The sequence below is a fragment of the Cariama cristata genome, unplaced genomic scaffold (genome assembly GCF_000690535.1).
Source record: "Cariama cristata isolate BGI_N322 unplaced genomic scaffold, ASM69053v1 scaffold1219, whole genome shotgun sequence".
In the NCBI taxonomy this organism is placed as follows: domain Eukaryota; kingdom Metazoa; phylum Chordata; class Aves; order Cariamiformes; family Cariamidae; genus Cariama; species Cariama cristata.
Window position 1 is genome coordinate 163,267 of NW_009636216.1, and position 16,286 is coordinate 179,552.

The 16,286-nt window shown below is 40.8% G+C and overlaps 1 protein-coding gene across 1 annotated transcript in view; it reads right to left on the bottom strand.

Annotated features, from left to right (window-relative positions):
- The window catches only part of CD109 (CD109 molecule), a 65,500-nt gene extending 49,517 nt beyond the window's left edge, over nucleotides 1–15,983 (bottom strand). The window contains 6 exon segments of the mRNA XM_009707830.1: nucleotides 773–812; nucleotides 9,701–9,826; nucleotides 9,972–10,202; nucleotides 13,881–13,909; nucleotides 14,671–14,892; nucleotides 15,965–15,983. Of these exon segments, the coding sequence (XP_009706132.1) occupies nucleotides 773–812; nucleotides 9,701–9,826; nucleotides 9,972–10,202; nucleotides 13,881–13,909; nucleotides 14,671–14,892; nucleotides 15,965–15,983 (667 nt within the window).
- Nucleotides 15,984–16,286: the final 303 nt, after the last annotated feature.

The window sequence follows — 16,286 nt, forward strand, 5'->3', positions numbered from 1 at the left end:
AAAGCTGCCCAGCAAAAAAGGACCTGGGGGTGTTGGTCGACAGCCGGCTGAACATGAGCCAACAGTGTGCCCAGGTGGCCAAGAAGGCCAATGGAATTCTGGCTTGTATCAGGAATAGTGTGGCCAGAAGGATGAGGGCAGTGATCGTTCCCCTGTACTGGCCACTGGTGAGGCCACACCTTGAGTGCTGTGTTCAGTTTTGGGCCCCTCACTACCAGAAAGCCCTTGAGGTGCTGGAGCGAGTCCAGAGAAGGGCAACAAAGGTGGTGAAAAGATTGGAGCACAAGTCTGATGGGGAGCAGCTGAGGGAGCTGGGGGTGTTTAGTCTGGAGAAGAGGTTGAGGGGAGACCTGATCGCTCTCTGCAATGACCTGAAAGGAGGGTGTAGTGGGTTGGGGGTTGGTCTCTTTTCCCAAGTAACAAGCAATAGGACAAGGGGAAATGGCCTCAAGTTGTGCCAGGGGAGGTTTAGATTGGATATTAGGAAAAATTTCTTCACCAAAAGGGTTATCAAGCATTAGAACAGGCTGCCCAGGGAAGTGGTGGAGTCCCCATCCCTGGAGGTATTTAAAAGACATGTAGATGCAGTGCTTAGGGACATGGTTTAGTGGTGGACTTGGCAATGCTAGGCTAACGGTTGGACTTGATCTCAAATGTCTTTTCCTATCTAAACGATTCTATGATTCGTGCCAGCCAACAGAAGTTAGTATAAATTAATGGAGAATCAATTATCAATTTTCGTCACTACTAAATGCCCTGAAGTAACACTTACCATATTCCATCACTTTAAAACTTTGATAATGAACTTGACCCTATTGAAAAAAAAAATCATATGAGAAAACACATACAATTGTGGTTAGATTAGCAAGTTTAACACAATCCCACCCATATTCAAGTTAAATTATAACTTCTGACATTATATGATTTTAAATTATGGTTCAACCACTACCAGCTCCTGTTATTGAGCTCCTGTAGGAATCAGTAGTACGTATCTGCACCATAGAAGGTCACAGAAGCTCACATCCAGCAGACTGTAAGTATATATAATCAAGACTTTATGGAGCTTCCGATCTGCAGACATCTACGTATGCCTGGTTTCTGTATAAAAAAACAAATATCCAAGCTAGCTAGCATAAAACTACCTAACATAAGTACTCACAGTCATCATGATGAAACATGATTGACCTACCAGCAGAATCTTTACTAGCTCATTTAAAATTAACTCAAGTATCTCTAAAGAGCAGCTCCAACAGTGTCCATCTAGAGGACAAGACCATTTCAAAAGCATATATAACCTTAAGGTTCTTCATTTATTCAAAAGGTAGTTAAAATTTTGTTACAGTCTACAGTGCATAGTTACTTCAGTAGAGATAATCTTGGGTTATATCTTCCTGTCTTGTTTGTTAGTTAAAAATCAATGGAAGAAATAAACACTTATACAATATATTGTTACTTGTGTTCTCTTCTATTTTCCTATTTTTCTATTTTTTTCACTTATTTCCTAATTTTCCTCAGAAAGGTATCTGAAAGCATATTCTGACATATCTTTGAGATGTGGCACAGCAGGCCATATATGGCACATCATTGGGAAATTAATTTTAAATTTTTTTTTTCCCCACTCTCTGAACATTAAAAATTCAGTAGCTATTTTTATTCTTCAGTACAATGACAGTTGACCAAAAAGTCACAGCAGTCAGCCACATAAATTTTGCTTTTTGTTGTCTTACTCGATTGTTCTTCCTTGCTAAAAGTGCAAGTAATTCAAGTTGTACCAGGAGAGGTTTAGATCAGACACTGGGAAGGATTTCTTCACTGAAAGGGTTGTCAGGCATTGGAACAGGCTCTGCCCCGGGAAGTGCTGAAGTCACCATCCCTGGAGGTATTTAAAAGACGTGTAGGTGTGGTGCTTAGGGACAGGATTTAGTGGTGGGCTTGGCAGTGCTAGGTTAAGGGTTGGACTCGATGATCTTTAAGGTCCTTTCCAACCTAAATGATTCTATCATTCTAACCAAGCATGTACGTCATTTGCCTGCAGACATATAACCCTTGTTCAATTATTTTTTACAGCATCATACCAAAAGCTGCCATCGGCAGGGAAATGGCATGAGGTGATTTACCAGCAGCACCTAGAACTGGAGCTCTGAGTCTCAGCTGATCTGCTTGACACAGGGATTACACTGGAGCAATGACTTTCCAAGAGGAAAATCTGAGCTCAGCTGGGCTGGAAGAATGGGCTGAGAAACCAAAGGAGTCTCCACTTCCCAAAGGACAGGGAGAGGCTCCTTTTGAAAGCCTATTTTGCCTCTTCGCTTAAGAGTCTTCTGGAACATAGGGTAAAGATCAAGAAAGACAACAGTCAGTCACTAGGAGGTGACTGTTTTGAAAGGTTAGTATCACCAGCTGCTGCTCAATTGCATGATAAGGTTATGTTGATGTGGAGTTCAGAAGTCTGATTACTTGGATTATTCCCGAAAGCAGTGACACCACTACAAATTACCACATGTGCTGCAGTATCTCAGTGAACATGGTTTGAAATGTGGGGCAATGGAGACTGAATATGGATAACCAATTGTCAGGTAGCATCAAGATACGTCAGATGGGAATGAGTGTCTGTGGGAAGAGAGAATAAACTGAGAACTCCTGCGGGAAAAACCCTAGGACCAGGATCCAAGCTGGAAACAATTATAACTGATCCTTCTTACCTGAGCAACGACTTTGCAAATCAGGTATCACAGACCAAGCCCCTTGTATCTCTATATTTACACTTTTCCTAGCAAAAGATTTCTATCAAAGTACATCAGATTGCTATCAATTTCACGATTAAGTCACTGATCACTAAAATAACTGCCATATTTATATTTGTAGGTTTGAAAAGATATATGCAGAATCTGCCATTTTTACAACATTTGGACAGATCAGAATCCTTACAACATAAAATGCTCCAGCACTGACATGCAGTCCACAATCAAATTACTTTCAGGTAATCTTAGGAACAGGTATGTTAGGAAAATGACCTGTAGTGAATTTATCTCATGTCTGGTTCTCTGCACATCTTTTATTTGCAATGTTAAGCATATATATGTCACCCTTGCTGTTAAGCAAACCATTAACAGAACGTTACCCCAGCTGGCAGGATAAAAAAGCATCTCCCTTGAAAATGAGATTTTGTTTCACGTTACCTTAGAAGTAGAAAAAAAAAATTAGTTAAAAGCTGAGAGAACTGTAAGCAGTAGAAAATAGAGATTAACGTGAGACTAGCACTCTTGGCTGCACCTTCTTTAAAATGACAACCTTTATGACAGAAAGTAAGCCGTCCTTCACAGTGCACAGAAAGGAAAAGACCCTGGTTGGTCACCTTGATGATTTGAACACCAAGCCAGATTTCCCACTGACACACACTCTTCAGCCAATCTGGTTTGGAATAGGACAAGTAACAGCACTTCAACCACCCGGGATCATTTTAGTACCCCAGGGCAGGGCCACCTCTCTGGCAAATATTGTTCAAATATTTTGGAGTAGAAGCTGTGAAACCAGCTTCCAGGAGTGATGGCTTTTGAGATAAGCAGTTATTTATCTATAGAATGCAAGCGAGTTTGGGGTGTTTGGTTTGGGTTTTTTTTTAAGATAGGAAAACAGCACCATGCCTATTCCACTTGTTTCCAGAGCTGCTTTCTTTTAGTACAGCTTTTGTCTTCCATGCCTTCTGCTGCTTCTCAAACACACTCACTCTTCCAGACTATTAGCATTTTGCTCTAAATCAGCACTTCTTAAACTGCAAAACATCTACTACATCCTGTGCACGTTGCCCAGAGTATTAAGAAAACAGTGCCAAAAAGAGATCCATGTAAGTATTTTGAGATCGTGAGGATGATGGAGCCTTTCTGCAGTTGAACCTTAGATAGTGTGGATCCTGACATCTAAGAATCACTAACAATTACAGCCCAGATTTTACTCTGCTGTGATAACCAGTCCTGTTTGTAGTTATTTGGGTCTAATTCAACAAATGAGATCACAGGAATTGTTCCCCCCAAATTTTTTCTTCTTCTTTGGCAATCGAAAGTCCCTGAAATTAATCTGGTCTAGGTCCATTTTTGTATTTGTTTCTAACATTTATGTGCGTCACAAGTTATAGCATCAAGAAAGACTCTGGGTGTGGTCTCAGGGCTTTGCCCTGAAAAAGCGCAGTGCTGGCACCAGCTGTATCCCTGCGGCCACATCGCTGTCTCACGGTCCCTGTCACAAACACTCCTCCACTTCTGCTTTGCAGCTAAATAAAACAGACTTTTATCTGGACAGAATTAACAGAAGCATTTTATGATCACTTCCGTGCTTTACTTTCACATGCAGGAAATAAACCCTGAAATAAAACTCTGTATGAAGTCTCAAACTTCTGTTCAAATCCATCAGCACAGTCTCCAGAAACTAAGTGGAGCCCCACCAATGTCACCAGTATTCACACTATCAGATCCTGGTTAAATATCAGTGCTCATTTGCAAACTCCTGAATACATAGCGGATTTCAAAGGTTTTATGCACAGTCTGATTTTGAAGTGAGGTAACACTTTTTTTAAGTAATGATATATATAACTTCAAACTCAATGAATCAAATGTGAAATCTGTAGCCAACCTAGCAGTAAAACATCACAGAATTCACTGTGGATACACTGTAACATACATAAAACCTCAAAAATTAAAAAATTCAAAGTGTAAAGTATATAATAGATCCCAGTTGATTTTGAAAGTTGCTTTATAGCTGAAGTTTTTAAAAAACTGTAATACTCTTCAAAAATATTTTAGAAAGCCCTCGTTGCACCTGAAATATTACTAGTCTTCAATATTTGATCACAAATTTCCAAACAATGACTTCCACAATTAGATTACAAAATGCTTTATAACCACGAACAACTTCTGGTCAGAGATGCCTACTACTAAACCTCAGCAACTAAAAGCCTTTCAGCAACAGGCTCCACAACAGGAAATATAAGATATCCAACTAAAATACAAGGTGGAGACTTGGGAACCAGACTGTAATTATTCTGTCTTGAGTTTTCTTGGAACAGCTGTACTAACACCTGAACTCTTATTAAAAGTACTACAGGATGTTTAATACCAGCAAGCAGCCAGAACCTGATTTAAAACAGGATTCAGAGGCAGTACTTCCAGGAATCCAAACTCAGTACATTTGGGAACTGATCTGTAACCACTAGAAGGGAAATGTTATTTACTGACTTAACAACACTCTTTAAAGAGGAAAACCTCTTTAAAAAGAGATGGAAAGGCTGAACAGCTGACTATTTAACTAGAAAGTTCAGGTCATGGCATCAGGATGGCTAAGTCATGTGGAGATCAGCCTGGGTTTGCCAGCTGAAGATCTTCCTAAACCCTTGAGTAGATCCATAAGCGGCTCTAGATGCCATGTGGACCCAAGGCTAGCAGTACTAGTTAAGGACAGGTAAGCATATCTATTAAAAATGTCAGACATATACTAAGCATTCCTTTACTGAGAACTTGGATTTACTGCTATCTCTGTTATCAGGAAAGGATGGGTGAATCTATGCAACTTTATGTATGACACAGAAAAAAACCCATACCTCCCTTGAACAGCAGAACAGCGAAGAATATCCAGGCAATAGCTAGGAATATCCACTCAGAGTGATTTGGGTCACCCACTAACTTTCACTGAACACCAGCTAAATCTCCACCACATCACCTACATAAAGACATCCACACGTTTTAAATCTCAAACTGAATCCCATGCCATATGACCTTGTATTTCAGTGCATAAGCTCACTTGTAACCAAGAGAATCAAAAAGAGTCTCCCATCAGAAAAGTTCCTTTCCTTTATTCTGCAAGGTTTCTTGAAGGTTTCATTAATCCAATGGTATCAACATGCTAACAGAAAAATAACAGTCTGAGAGACAACCCACTAGACAGACCTAGTGTAAAAGTGTGAATATTGCAATCGTTATTTAATATACTCTGTATATGACAGCCTTATCCAATCTAAGATGCTGTGTAGGCACATGCTACAGAAATAATGCATATTGCCTTGTTGTTATATTCAACATCGAAATTGAAGATTAAAGCAGAGCAGGTGTGAATGATGGATGAAAAGGAGACTGAAAGTAAACAACAAATTTCTATGCGTGGGGTTTGGAGTTGTCGTTTTATTCCCACAGGGTAAGCATTGTAAGAACAGCCAGGTTTTTCTGGACTTCAAAGCCTACAACTTTCTTTTTATATGATATACTGTTCTTCTCCTCTATTTTAATTTTCAATTCGAAGACTTTAATGTCAGAAGGAGCTGTTTAGCCTGGCCTCCTTTTATCCCAAGTCTGGTTACCCTAGTATTCACCGACTCCAGCAATCAATTATTACAATGCATCTTCCAAAAAACCAACCATTCCTGATGCTAAAACAGGTTAATAGAGAAACCCTCACTCCCAGTGATTAAGAGTCTCATTGATGAAAGACATATATATGCCAAAGAGAATTTGTCTGGCTTAAATTTCTATTAGTTGGTTCACATTATGCTTTTCTCCACTAGATTAAAAAGCATTTTAAAACCTGTAACAGCACTCTCAGACTGTAATCAATAAATCCATTGATTCATTTGATCTCTTGATATACAGTCAACAGATGGGACTTCTGCAGTCTCCCACCCCGGAGCTTTCTTCCCCATCTCCATCTGCAAACTCTGCCATCAGTTCATACTAGAAACAACCTGGGTGAGTGTCAATTGCCCCAAAATCAATTCACCCTTCTCTGACAGACTTTACATACATTGCTGTTTTCCATTAGGATTTTGTACAATGAAAAGCCTTTACAAAAAATCTGTTACATCAGTAAATCTACCATATTAACCAAATCCATAATAGCCTTACAGAATTTAATTCTTTATCAGTGGACTCCCAAATCACCTTTGTCATTGTTTTTCTCATGCCAGACGACAGGTCTATAGTTTCTTATGTTACCTCACTTACTCTTTTTGGTTAATGACACCCATCTTCTGACGGTCTTTCAAAACCTCCCCACACTGAGATTCACTTAGCCACTCAGAACTATCATCCCTATTAAATGTTTCCATTTCTGCCACATAATTACTGTTTCCTCATGTTATTGGGCTCTACCATCACTGGAATTTCTTGTGTTTCTAGCAAACTTTAAAAACTCTTTCATACTTTTATTAACCATCAAGTTTTCCTTGGGATCTTTACATTTCATACAAATACGCAAGAGTTCAGACTTTCACACATATTGCTCTCTATCTCCTAGTTCCTCTTTTTTCCACTTATTAAATGCAGTGTTTCTTAAATATTAACCATTTCCTCTGTCAATGAAAAAAATAATCTCACTTCTGCTCTGCCCAAGTTTATCTTTTCCCAAGAGAGCACATTGTTAAATGTACCAAAAGCATTGTCCAGTACTTTCCACCTTGATTTGTCTCCTGTAACAATGCTGAACAGAGGAAGGTGTCCTAGAGTGATGAGCATTATCCCTGCCCGTGGATACTCTTCATGCTGCTGAAGCATTCAGAGCTCTATTAAGAACCAAACACAATATGCTAAAAACCTACGTTTTAAAAATTTAATAGTAGGGAAAATGAGATGAAAATATGATAAAGACAACCTAGGAAAGGTTGCACCCTGGTAGATCTAACACGAAAGCCAATGTCCAGTCTGGCAGCAGCCAAGGTTCAACACCTAGAGAACTGCATCGACCAGGGTGGCCAGCAGTGACACTGCATCAGTTCAAGCCTCAGGGCTTTCCAGTTAACGTTTTGTAATGGAGTGTACTGCTGTGTATTTGTCCAGACATTTTTTGATCCTACCTGAGTTTCCAGTATTCACAACACCCGCCAGTGCTGTGCTCTACAGTTCACTTATGCTGTTTTAATTATTTTGAAATTGTTCTTTACCTCTTTCACCTGATTCTCTCTAGCTATGTACTGGAAGAGACAGTGAACAAAATGTTCCTTGTTTACTTTCTCCTTGTTACTCATGACTTGAGAGACATTCCCACCCTGTCATACGTTTTCCAGGCTCATTAACCCTCTGTAGTAGTACTAAATGGCTACAATTTAGAGTACCATCAACTACAGTCTACTAAGACTTCACTTCACTTGTCTGTTTTCTCACAGCTGTTTCATTAGCCCAGATGAATCTATGAGGCATTTTTCTTTCAACTTTACAATTATTTTTTTCCTTTTCGTTTTGGTTTTGTCTCAGGAGGGAGTGGCACTTATATTCAGATCCTGAAACCAGCGCTGCAGCTCCTTCAGCAGTGTCCTCCTGACTTCAGGATTCCTTGAGACTTCACAGAAACCCCAAGCAAAATTTCACAAACACTTTTCCACTTGGCAAGCGAGCTGTTGAAGGAGCCCACCACTGTCACCAGCTTTTGTTCCCATGTCTGAACCACACTTCCCCACCTCCTGAAAAGGACCTATGCAGCTGTGAGCGGGGCTGCGCTGTCAACCAGATCAGTGAACTGGTCTGGGTTAGGCAAAGAAAAACACAGAGATGCATTTCAATCTGGGTCACTTCCCCGGAGTACGTTAGATCTCAGCCATTCTACAGCTGCCTCAGCGTGACTGAGAAGGTATTGAACAGCAGCGCAGGGATGGGAAGGAGTGGCCGAGCACAGGGACAAGGGCAGGAACAACTTAAAACATTTTTCCCATCAAAGACAATAGTAACAACTCCACACCCATATGAGCGCGTGTTTGAAAAATCCAGTTCTGACACTCACTTGAGCACCACCCTCACCTACCTCAGCCTATAGAAATCTATCAAGCATATAACTGGTAATGGTAAATATTACTGCCAGGTAATACACAATCACGTCAGTTTTTGTGTCTTCTACCCCATCATCTCCCTCATCATGGAACATTAAGCAGTCCTGTTTGTACTTGCTGAATGTCTCCGAACGGCCACTGCAAGTCAAGTCGGAAATGCTATTCCCAAATTACAGGCATTTAAAGCAGGCTGAATAAACCTGACACACAGAGTTTTGAACAGTTAAACTTCCACCTATTTTTGCAACATACTTCACAGTGCATGAGGAGTGCACAGCCCAAAGGATTGGACTGATAGAACTATTATCAATAGCAACATGCAAAATAGATCATACCAGTTTTGTTATGCAATAGTTCTGCTTTACTGTTCATCCTTTCTATTTCTCATGGTTATTTTTTTCTCAGTAACTGCTCAGTCATTGTGCATTGCTGAAACACTCCTGAAACTAGGCAGAGATTTGTAAACAGTCTTTGACTCCACACCCCTTGAGACAGTGATGGGCTGCACAGCAGGGCACAATGAATTTCTGTATATTTGCTTACAAAATAAATGTAAGGGCATTTCACTTAAAAAAAAAAAAAAATTAGTACTCCATAAGATCTTTCTTTTGAATTGATATTAAAAAGTCTCACTTTTTAAATAACATTTGTATTTTAGAATCAAAACACAGACCTTAGGATAAAACATGTATGCTTTTTTAAAAATCTTTTCTTACAAAACCATGTACTACTGAAAATCTTGTGAGGTTTGCATAACATCATGGGTTTGCCATGAGGGAAGGGTTTCCTCATCTCATGGTCCATGCTTAATTCTGGTTTCACTTCACCAAAGTAAACACAATTTTATTCGTATCTATCAGGAGAAATTAAATCTCTCTGTGATTTGGCAAGGTTAATACTCACGTTCACTTCCACCTCTATGGACCAGTCTCCTAGCGGAGGGTTCACTGACAGCTGAAATTTTTTGGAAACTACGCCCAAATCACCCTCCTCCATCAACCACTGCTGAATCAACTTCTTCCGAGGGTCCTAGGAGAAAGGTCAGGCTGCATGTTAAATGCGAGTGGTCTTGCTAGCAAGATTTACGTAGCAATACATATGATCTTTATTTGTCACATAAAGTTGGAACATACAACAAATTCCAATGTATAACTAGGTGCCTGTGGATACTTACTCGGATAAATATATTCAGAGATGCTTTGTAAGGTCTGAGATCAGGATAGACAGTGACAATCCGAAACATCACATCTTGTCCCGGTTTATACATAGATTTATCCGTCTGGATGAATACGGAGATGCTCTTTGACATGTACATCAAGCTGGTACGGTTAGAGAAGATGCGCCGGCCATCAGCATGGCCTTCCACCAGTAATTCATAATCCCCAGAAGCACTGTTCAAAGGCAGCTAAAAAGAAAACAGTGACTCTCTGTTAACTATCCAAAATAATCTTGAAGATATTCTTATACCAAAAACATTTGACATAAAGATCTGACATATTCCTGAACCTGTCAACTTCTGTAAATTCTCAAAAAGAGAAAGAGGTTTTCAGGGCTTTTAAGTGTCATTTCAACAATTACCTGAAAACATGTTAGCAGAAGCATCTTGTCAACATATTCACATCAAATTTTCAGTAATAATCAAGTTTTCAACAATGCAAGTATCTATGTATTCATATGCCATTCACAGACTCACACACACACATACATTGCTCTCTCTCTTTTCACAGTTCTTTAGAAATTTCTTGGATTTGATTTGGGGGGCTGATATTTTTCTGACTTCATCAATTTTTGCTAATGAATTCTCCAAAAATAAAAGAGCTGATGAAGCTGTATGTGGGCAAGATGAGCAGGAGAGTAAGGAAATCTTGCACTTCTTTTTACGAGCTTTATCTTCATGTTATATGGGGTAGAAAAATCAAATTCAGAATGAAGATCTCATGAGGTGAGCTGCTCTTTTTCAACAGAAACCTCACTGATTATGTCTCATTTCAGTCTAATGAGTCATAATTACAGCACATATTGTGACTCATCTAGAAAGTAAAATAACTATTCTTCCCCAAACATTAAGGACTAAAAGAAGAGACATTTTATATGGTTAACTTATTGAGGATAGACAGTGAAGGTTCCTTCAGTGCTGGCCATAAACACAGACAGATATCACTGGCAGGGAAATTTAAACCACATAAGATCAGAATAACCATGCACAGGTCTCTCTCTCTGTCTCTCCACTGGACAGAGGAAATCTAGAGCTCGTAACTCAGATGCATTAGTTCATCTCCTAAAGCTACATGGGAGGAATCCCAGACACATGGGTCAAAATGCTTGAAGCAGAGCTGCTGCAGGACACGGGAATTTCACCTCAAGAAGAGCCTACACAGACAACTAACGACTCCAGGGACATCCCAGCCCAGATGTTGGCTTCTGTACCACCATCTGTTTCGGAGTGTCTCTTTGAAGAACGAAAAGGGTTTTAACACAACACACAGCTTATTCCAACAAGTAGCCCTGCTAAAAAGCTTAGGAGTCACATGCTTCTGTTTGCAGTTACAGCAGTAAATCAGGAGTAAAACCTCTGAAGTCAAGACAACTAAAACAGACAGGCTTGCATTTTTCAGCATAACATATGGAAATGAAGCACTCCTCTTGCACTGGTAATGAAAATTGCAGCTGTTAACTCACCAGGCACAGCACTTCAAAAGTATCCTACCAAGCTCTATAATGAAAGGCTGTCGTGCTGTCAAAACTCATTTTAAGAGCGCACAGTGAAGTAACGGAAATTCCCAAACAGGGAAAAATGTCACAGGGTGACAAATGAGATAGATGCAAATGTCTGTATCGAACATGTTTCCTTCTCTGTGTGTTTACCTAGAAAGAGGAATCAACTACAATTTCAACTCTCTCTGTTGACTTTCTGTTTTTAAAAACAAGTCAGGAAAAAAAGATTAGGAAGGGGAAAAATAAACAGGCTCTCTTTTTCACCCATGAGCAGGCATACGATGACAGAGAAAGAAGAGATTCCCCCTTTAAAATCTGGACTTCTCTAACTAAATTTTAGGTGCAAAGCTCCGCACTGAAAAGGATTCTGCATTTTTTTCAACTGCAGGTTTTTGTATACACATTGCCAAGAACATATGATTCACATATTTCAACACTCTCCAAATTCCATGCCAAGTATTCTGGAATCTATTAAATAGGAGCAACAGCCTCAGTTACGGCATTTGTCAAACATTACCTCAAAATTAATTCATTTATGAATATTACCACTTATTAAAGAAAGTGTATTCCCTAAAAAGCAGACAGGATTCCCTACAAGTCCAGGAAACATTATAAACATTCAAAATCAAGATGAGGGGAAAATAAGCTTGTTTTGTCTCATCATAGCAGTGAATTGGGCTCTTAGAGCATTATTTTAATATATTTGCAAAGATTGTCTTTGATTTCTTCTTTAAAAGTCTGTAAATGCCATTTAGAGACCTCACATCTTTTTCTGTGTCTTTTCCCTGTCATGAATAATGATAGATACCATGGGTTTCTCCCTTGATTTTTATACTTTTTATATTTCAAAAGATCTTTCCTTCCTGCAACATGGCGACAAAACTGCCTGTTGTACCTTCCTTGATGTAAAAGCCAGAGGCAACGAAGTTTGCATTGCCACAGCAGTGTATGAGGACAGCTGAGGTGCAAAGCAACCCGCCTTCTGGTTCACATATCGATGCTAACAGAAACTGCACTCGTGCAACACTTCCAGAAGGTCACTGCCACAATAACAGTAAGTATTTAGCTCAGCCCCACCAACTCTTTCTCTAAAGGGTTGTTTCTCAACTCAAATATAAGCAAGGCAGCTTTTAACAGTAGGTAGCAGGAACTTGCTGTGAAAATATTTTATCTTAGTCAATACATCCCCGAAGTGAATGGTATTACTATCCCCTTTTTGGCACTCATAACGTCAGAGAGAAAAAGGCCATCTCACATACTTTTCCTGAACACATCAGCCACCATCACCAGCACCTCTGACAAGGAAGCTACTGTTTCCTCTGGAAAGGATGACGGCTGAAATCAGAACATCATTACCCACCTTCTGCTACCAGCCAACTACACTTTGTACAAAACAGAAGTCTACCGTGGCTACATGAATGAAAAAAACATCTTACTATTAAAAAATGAGTAGGTTTTCATCACTTCAGATAGTTGCAAGAGAGGAAGGAATTCACCTTTCCTAGTTTTAGGTACCTGAATACTTTAAGATCTGGCCAGATTATATTAAGGAACTTGTTAATTTAATCTTTTTTCTTTCTAAACTGAATTTTCTATGTTTGCTAATTTACACTTTGTACAGATGCATTTCAACCTAGTAGTCTTCATAATGAGCTGTTCATTGTCATTGATTATCCCTCTAAAAAAACATTTCCAGATTATTTCATCGCATATACAGTTTATTTGAGATCAGAATTTAAACCCACTGGATTTAGGGATACTCAGACTTACAGATGCTTAAAAAAATAAAGGCTTTGTTAAAACTTTTTTCCTGGCACAAATACATAACTCTTTGGATTGGGTTTTCAAGATGAACATCCAGGATTGTAAATTCAGAATTCATACACAACACACAATTTGATATTATACATTTTTGTTGACTAGTTAGCTTATTATGCACTTTCACTGAATGTGCGTTTCCAAATCCTTAAGAAGACTGTGTATAATTACATTTTCATTTTAATATTTCTCAATTATTGTTTTGCATAATTCTTTCAGCTCTAATTAGCCCTCATGGTGTGTCTGAAATAGAGATGTAGGTACCAGCCAGTCAAAAAAAAAAACACAAAGCAAATTTCTGTGTTCAAGTTTTATGATAGCTTGCGCTGATGCTGGAAGTCTGCTCCCAAATCCTGTCATTACTTGTAACAAGCTGTAGAGCACTCGATCTGAAAACTCCTTGGCTTATTGGTCAGTAAATACACTCTTCTAAGAATGTGAAAATAGCTAGGATCACATACAAAATACATCATCTCATTAACACCAACTGATGAAAGGTTACAGAGAGTCAACATTTTCTGAGGAAGGAGGAAAGGAAAGAAATACTTACTACTGGAAGAACAAGAATCCCGAAGGAACCTGAATAAAAAAAAAAGAAGAAGAAATACCATACTGTCAGAAACCTTATAAAAACTTACCAAAACAACATTATCAGGTTAATTGAAGAGCAGCGCTCCTCCCCCATTCCCACACTGCCTGTAATACCCATCGGACAACCGACGTCCCTTGATGTGGCTCCTCTGGAGCTCAGGGCACACGGACCGTCCAGCCAGCACACACGCAGCGGCTGCTGGCCAGCATGCACACGCTTATCAGCCAGCTGATTGTTGCCAAACACCGTCTGGACATGAAACTGAAAAATATACAGCCTGGAGCAACTGCTGCATTAGTCAGTATTGATACACTGTGTTTATACTTCAGTCACCGGCTCATTCCCTGCATTTATTACTCCCAAGCCCTGTCAAGGCCACTGTCAGTCACTATTAGGTTATGGGATAAGCAGCTCATCTCCACAGACAGACGAAGGAGCATGAAGGAAGGATGGCAGGTGAGGGAACCCCAATGACACCCAGTCCCATCCCAGGGGAGCGCTCAGCCCACCATACACCCATCGCCACAAGCCCAGAGGCACAACAGCGGGGGGGGAACCCCAATATCTCAGTCAGAGACACGATCCCCCCACCATCAGGTGACCAGATTCAGCAACTCCCTAACAATTGCTACCATCCCAAATCTGCTAAAAGAACCAGTCAGAGTAGAACAGCCCAGAAAAACTGAAATGCAGTGCTCCACTTAAATAATGGTCTGAGGGTGCCAACGGTGTCCCAGTTGGGAGCTACCTGAACAAGGAGGGTATGGTTTGGCAATGCTGTCCTTGAGAACGACTCCCTTCTCAGGTACCACTTGCCCTAAGACCAAAGCATCCCTCTGCTTCTGCAAATAAGTTGATTCTGCAACTCCTTCACATGTAAGAGAAACCCAGGACATTTTGTATTCATCTCCTCTGCGGTTTAGTACACAATGACTTTTTGCAGTCGTTTTTATCAAGATTAACAACTTTTCTAGAAGAATAAAAAAGGAGAAGACCTTAAACTACATGTTATTAGAAAAAGGCAAAATGGCAAAAAACTGCCTTAATCCTGGCCATTCCCTCTAGTGGTAACCTCCTACCTGGTGGTTTCACTGCTAGGAAACAAAGCCAACAGCATAGCAGTATGTCTATGCCGAGTCACTACCGCTACAATAACCTAAAGCTGCTTCTTCACTGGGCACCAGCTCTCAGCCTCCTCTTCACCATCACCCTTACATGGTAGATGGAAGATGTGTGCCACCTTTTGTAGGGCGGCAAAAGTATGAACTCCGGTCTACAGCAACATTACTTCTCTGTTTGGTGGGGGCTGACATCCCATGTTCTCCACTTGAACATTTTCCTTTACATTTACATAGACTGAAATACCTTTACATTCTATTCAGTCCTCTACTCTACCTGAATTATTATTTTCCATTGATTCTGCAGCTCAGACAAAGGCTAAAATTTTCACAGAATCACAGAACGGTCGGGGTTGGCAGGGCCCTCTGGAGATCACCCAGTCCAACCCTCTGCCAAAGCAGGGCCACCTACAGCAAGTTGCACAGGATCGCATCCAGGTGGGTTTTGAATACCCAGAAAGGGACCCCCCCCAGCCTCTCTGGGTAGCCTGTGCCAGTGCTCTGCCACCCTCAAAGCACAGAAGTTCTTCCTCATGTTCAGGTGGAACTTCCTCAGTTTCAGTTTGTGCCCGTTGCCCCTTAACCTGTCACTGGGTACCAATGAAAAGAGCCTGGCCACATCCTCTTGACACCCACCCTTAAGGTATTTACAAGCATTGACAAGAACCCGTCTCAGTCTTCTCTTCTCCAGGCTGAACAGACCCAGTGCCCTCAGCCTTCCCTCATAAGGGAGATGCTCCAGTCCCCTCATCACCTTCGTTGCCCTCCGCTGGACTCTCTCCAAAAGGTCTTTGTCTGTCTTGAACTGTAGAGCCCAGCACTGGACACAGCACTCCAGGTGTGGCCTCACCAGGGCAGAGGAGAGGGGGAAGACAACCTCCCTGAACCTGCTGCCCACATTCTTCCTCATGCACCTCAAGGTACCATTGGCCTTCTTGGCCATGAGGGCACATTGCTGGCTCATGGGCAACTTCTTGTCCCCTAGGACTCCCAGGTCCCTCTCCACTGAGCTGTTCTCCAGCAGGTCACCCCCCAGCCTGTACCGGTGTGTGAGGTTATTCCTCCCTGGGTGCAGGTCCCTACACTTGCTCTTGTTGAACTCCATCAGGTTCCTCTCCACCCAACTCTCCAGCCTGTCCAGGTCTTGTTGAATCGCAGCACAGCCTTCTGGTGTTATCAGCCACTCCTCCCAGTTTTGTATCATCAGCGAACTTGCTGGGGGTACGCTCTGTACCTTCATCCAGGT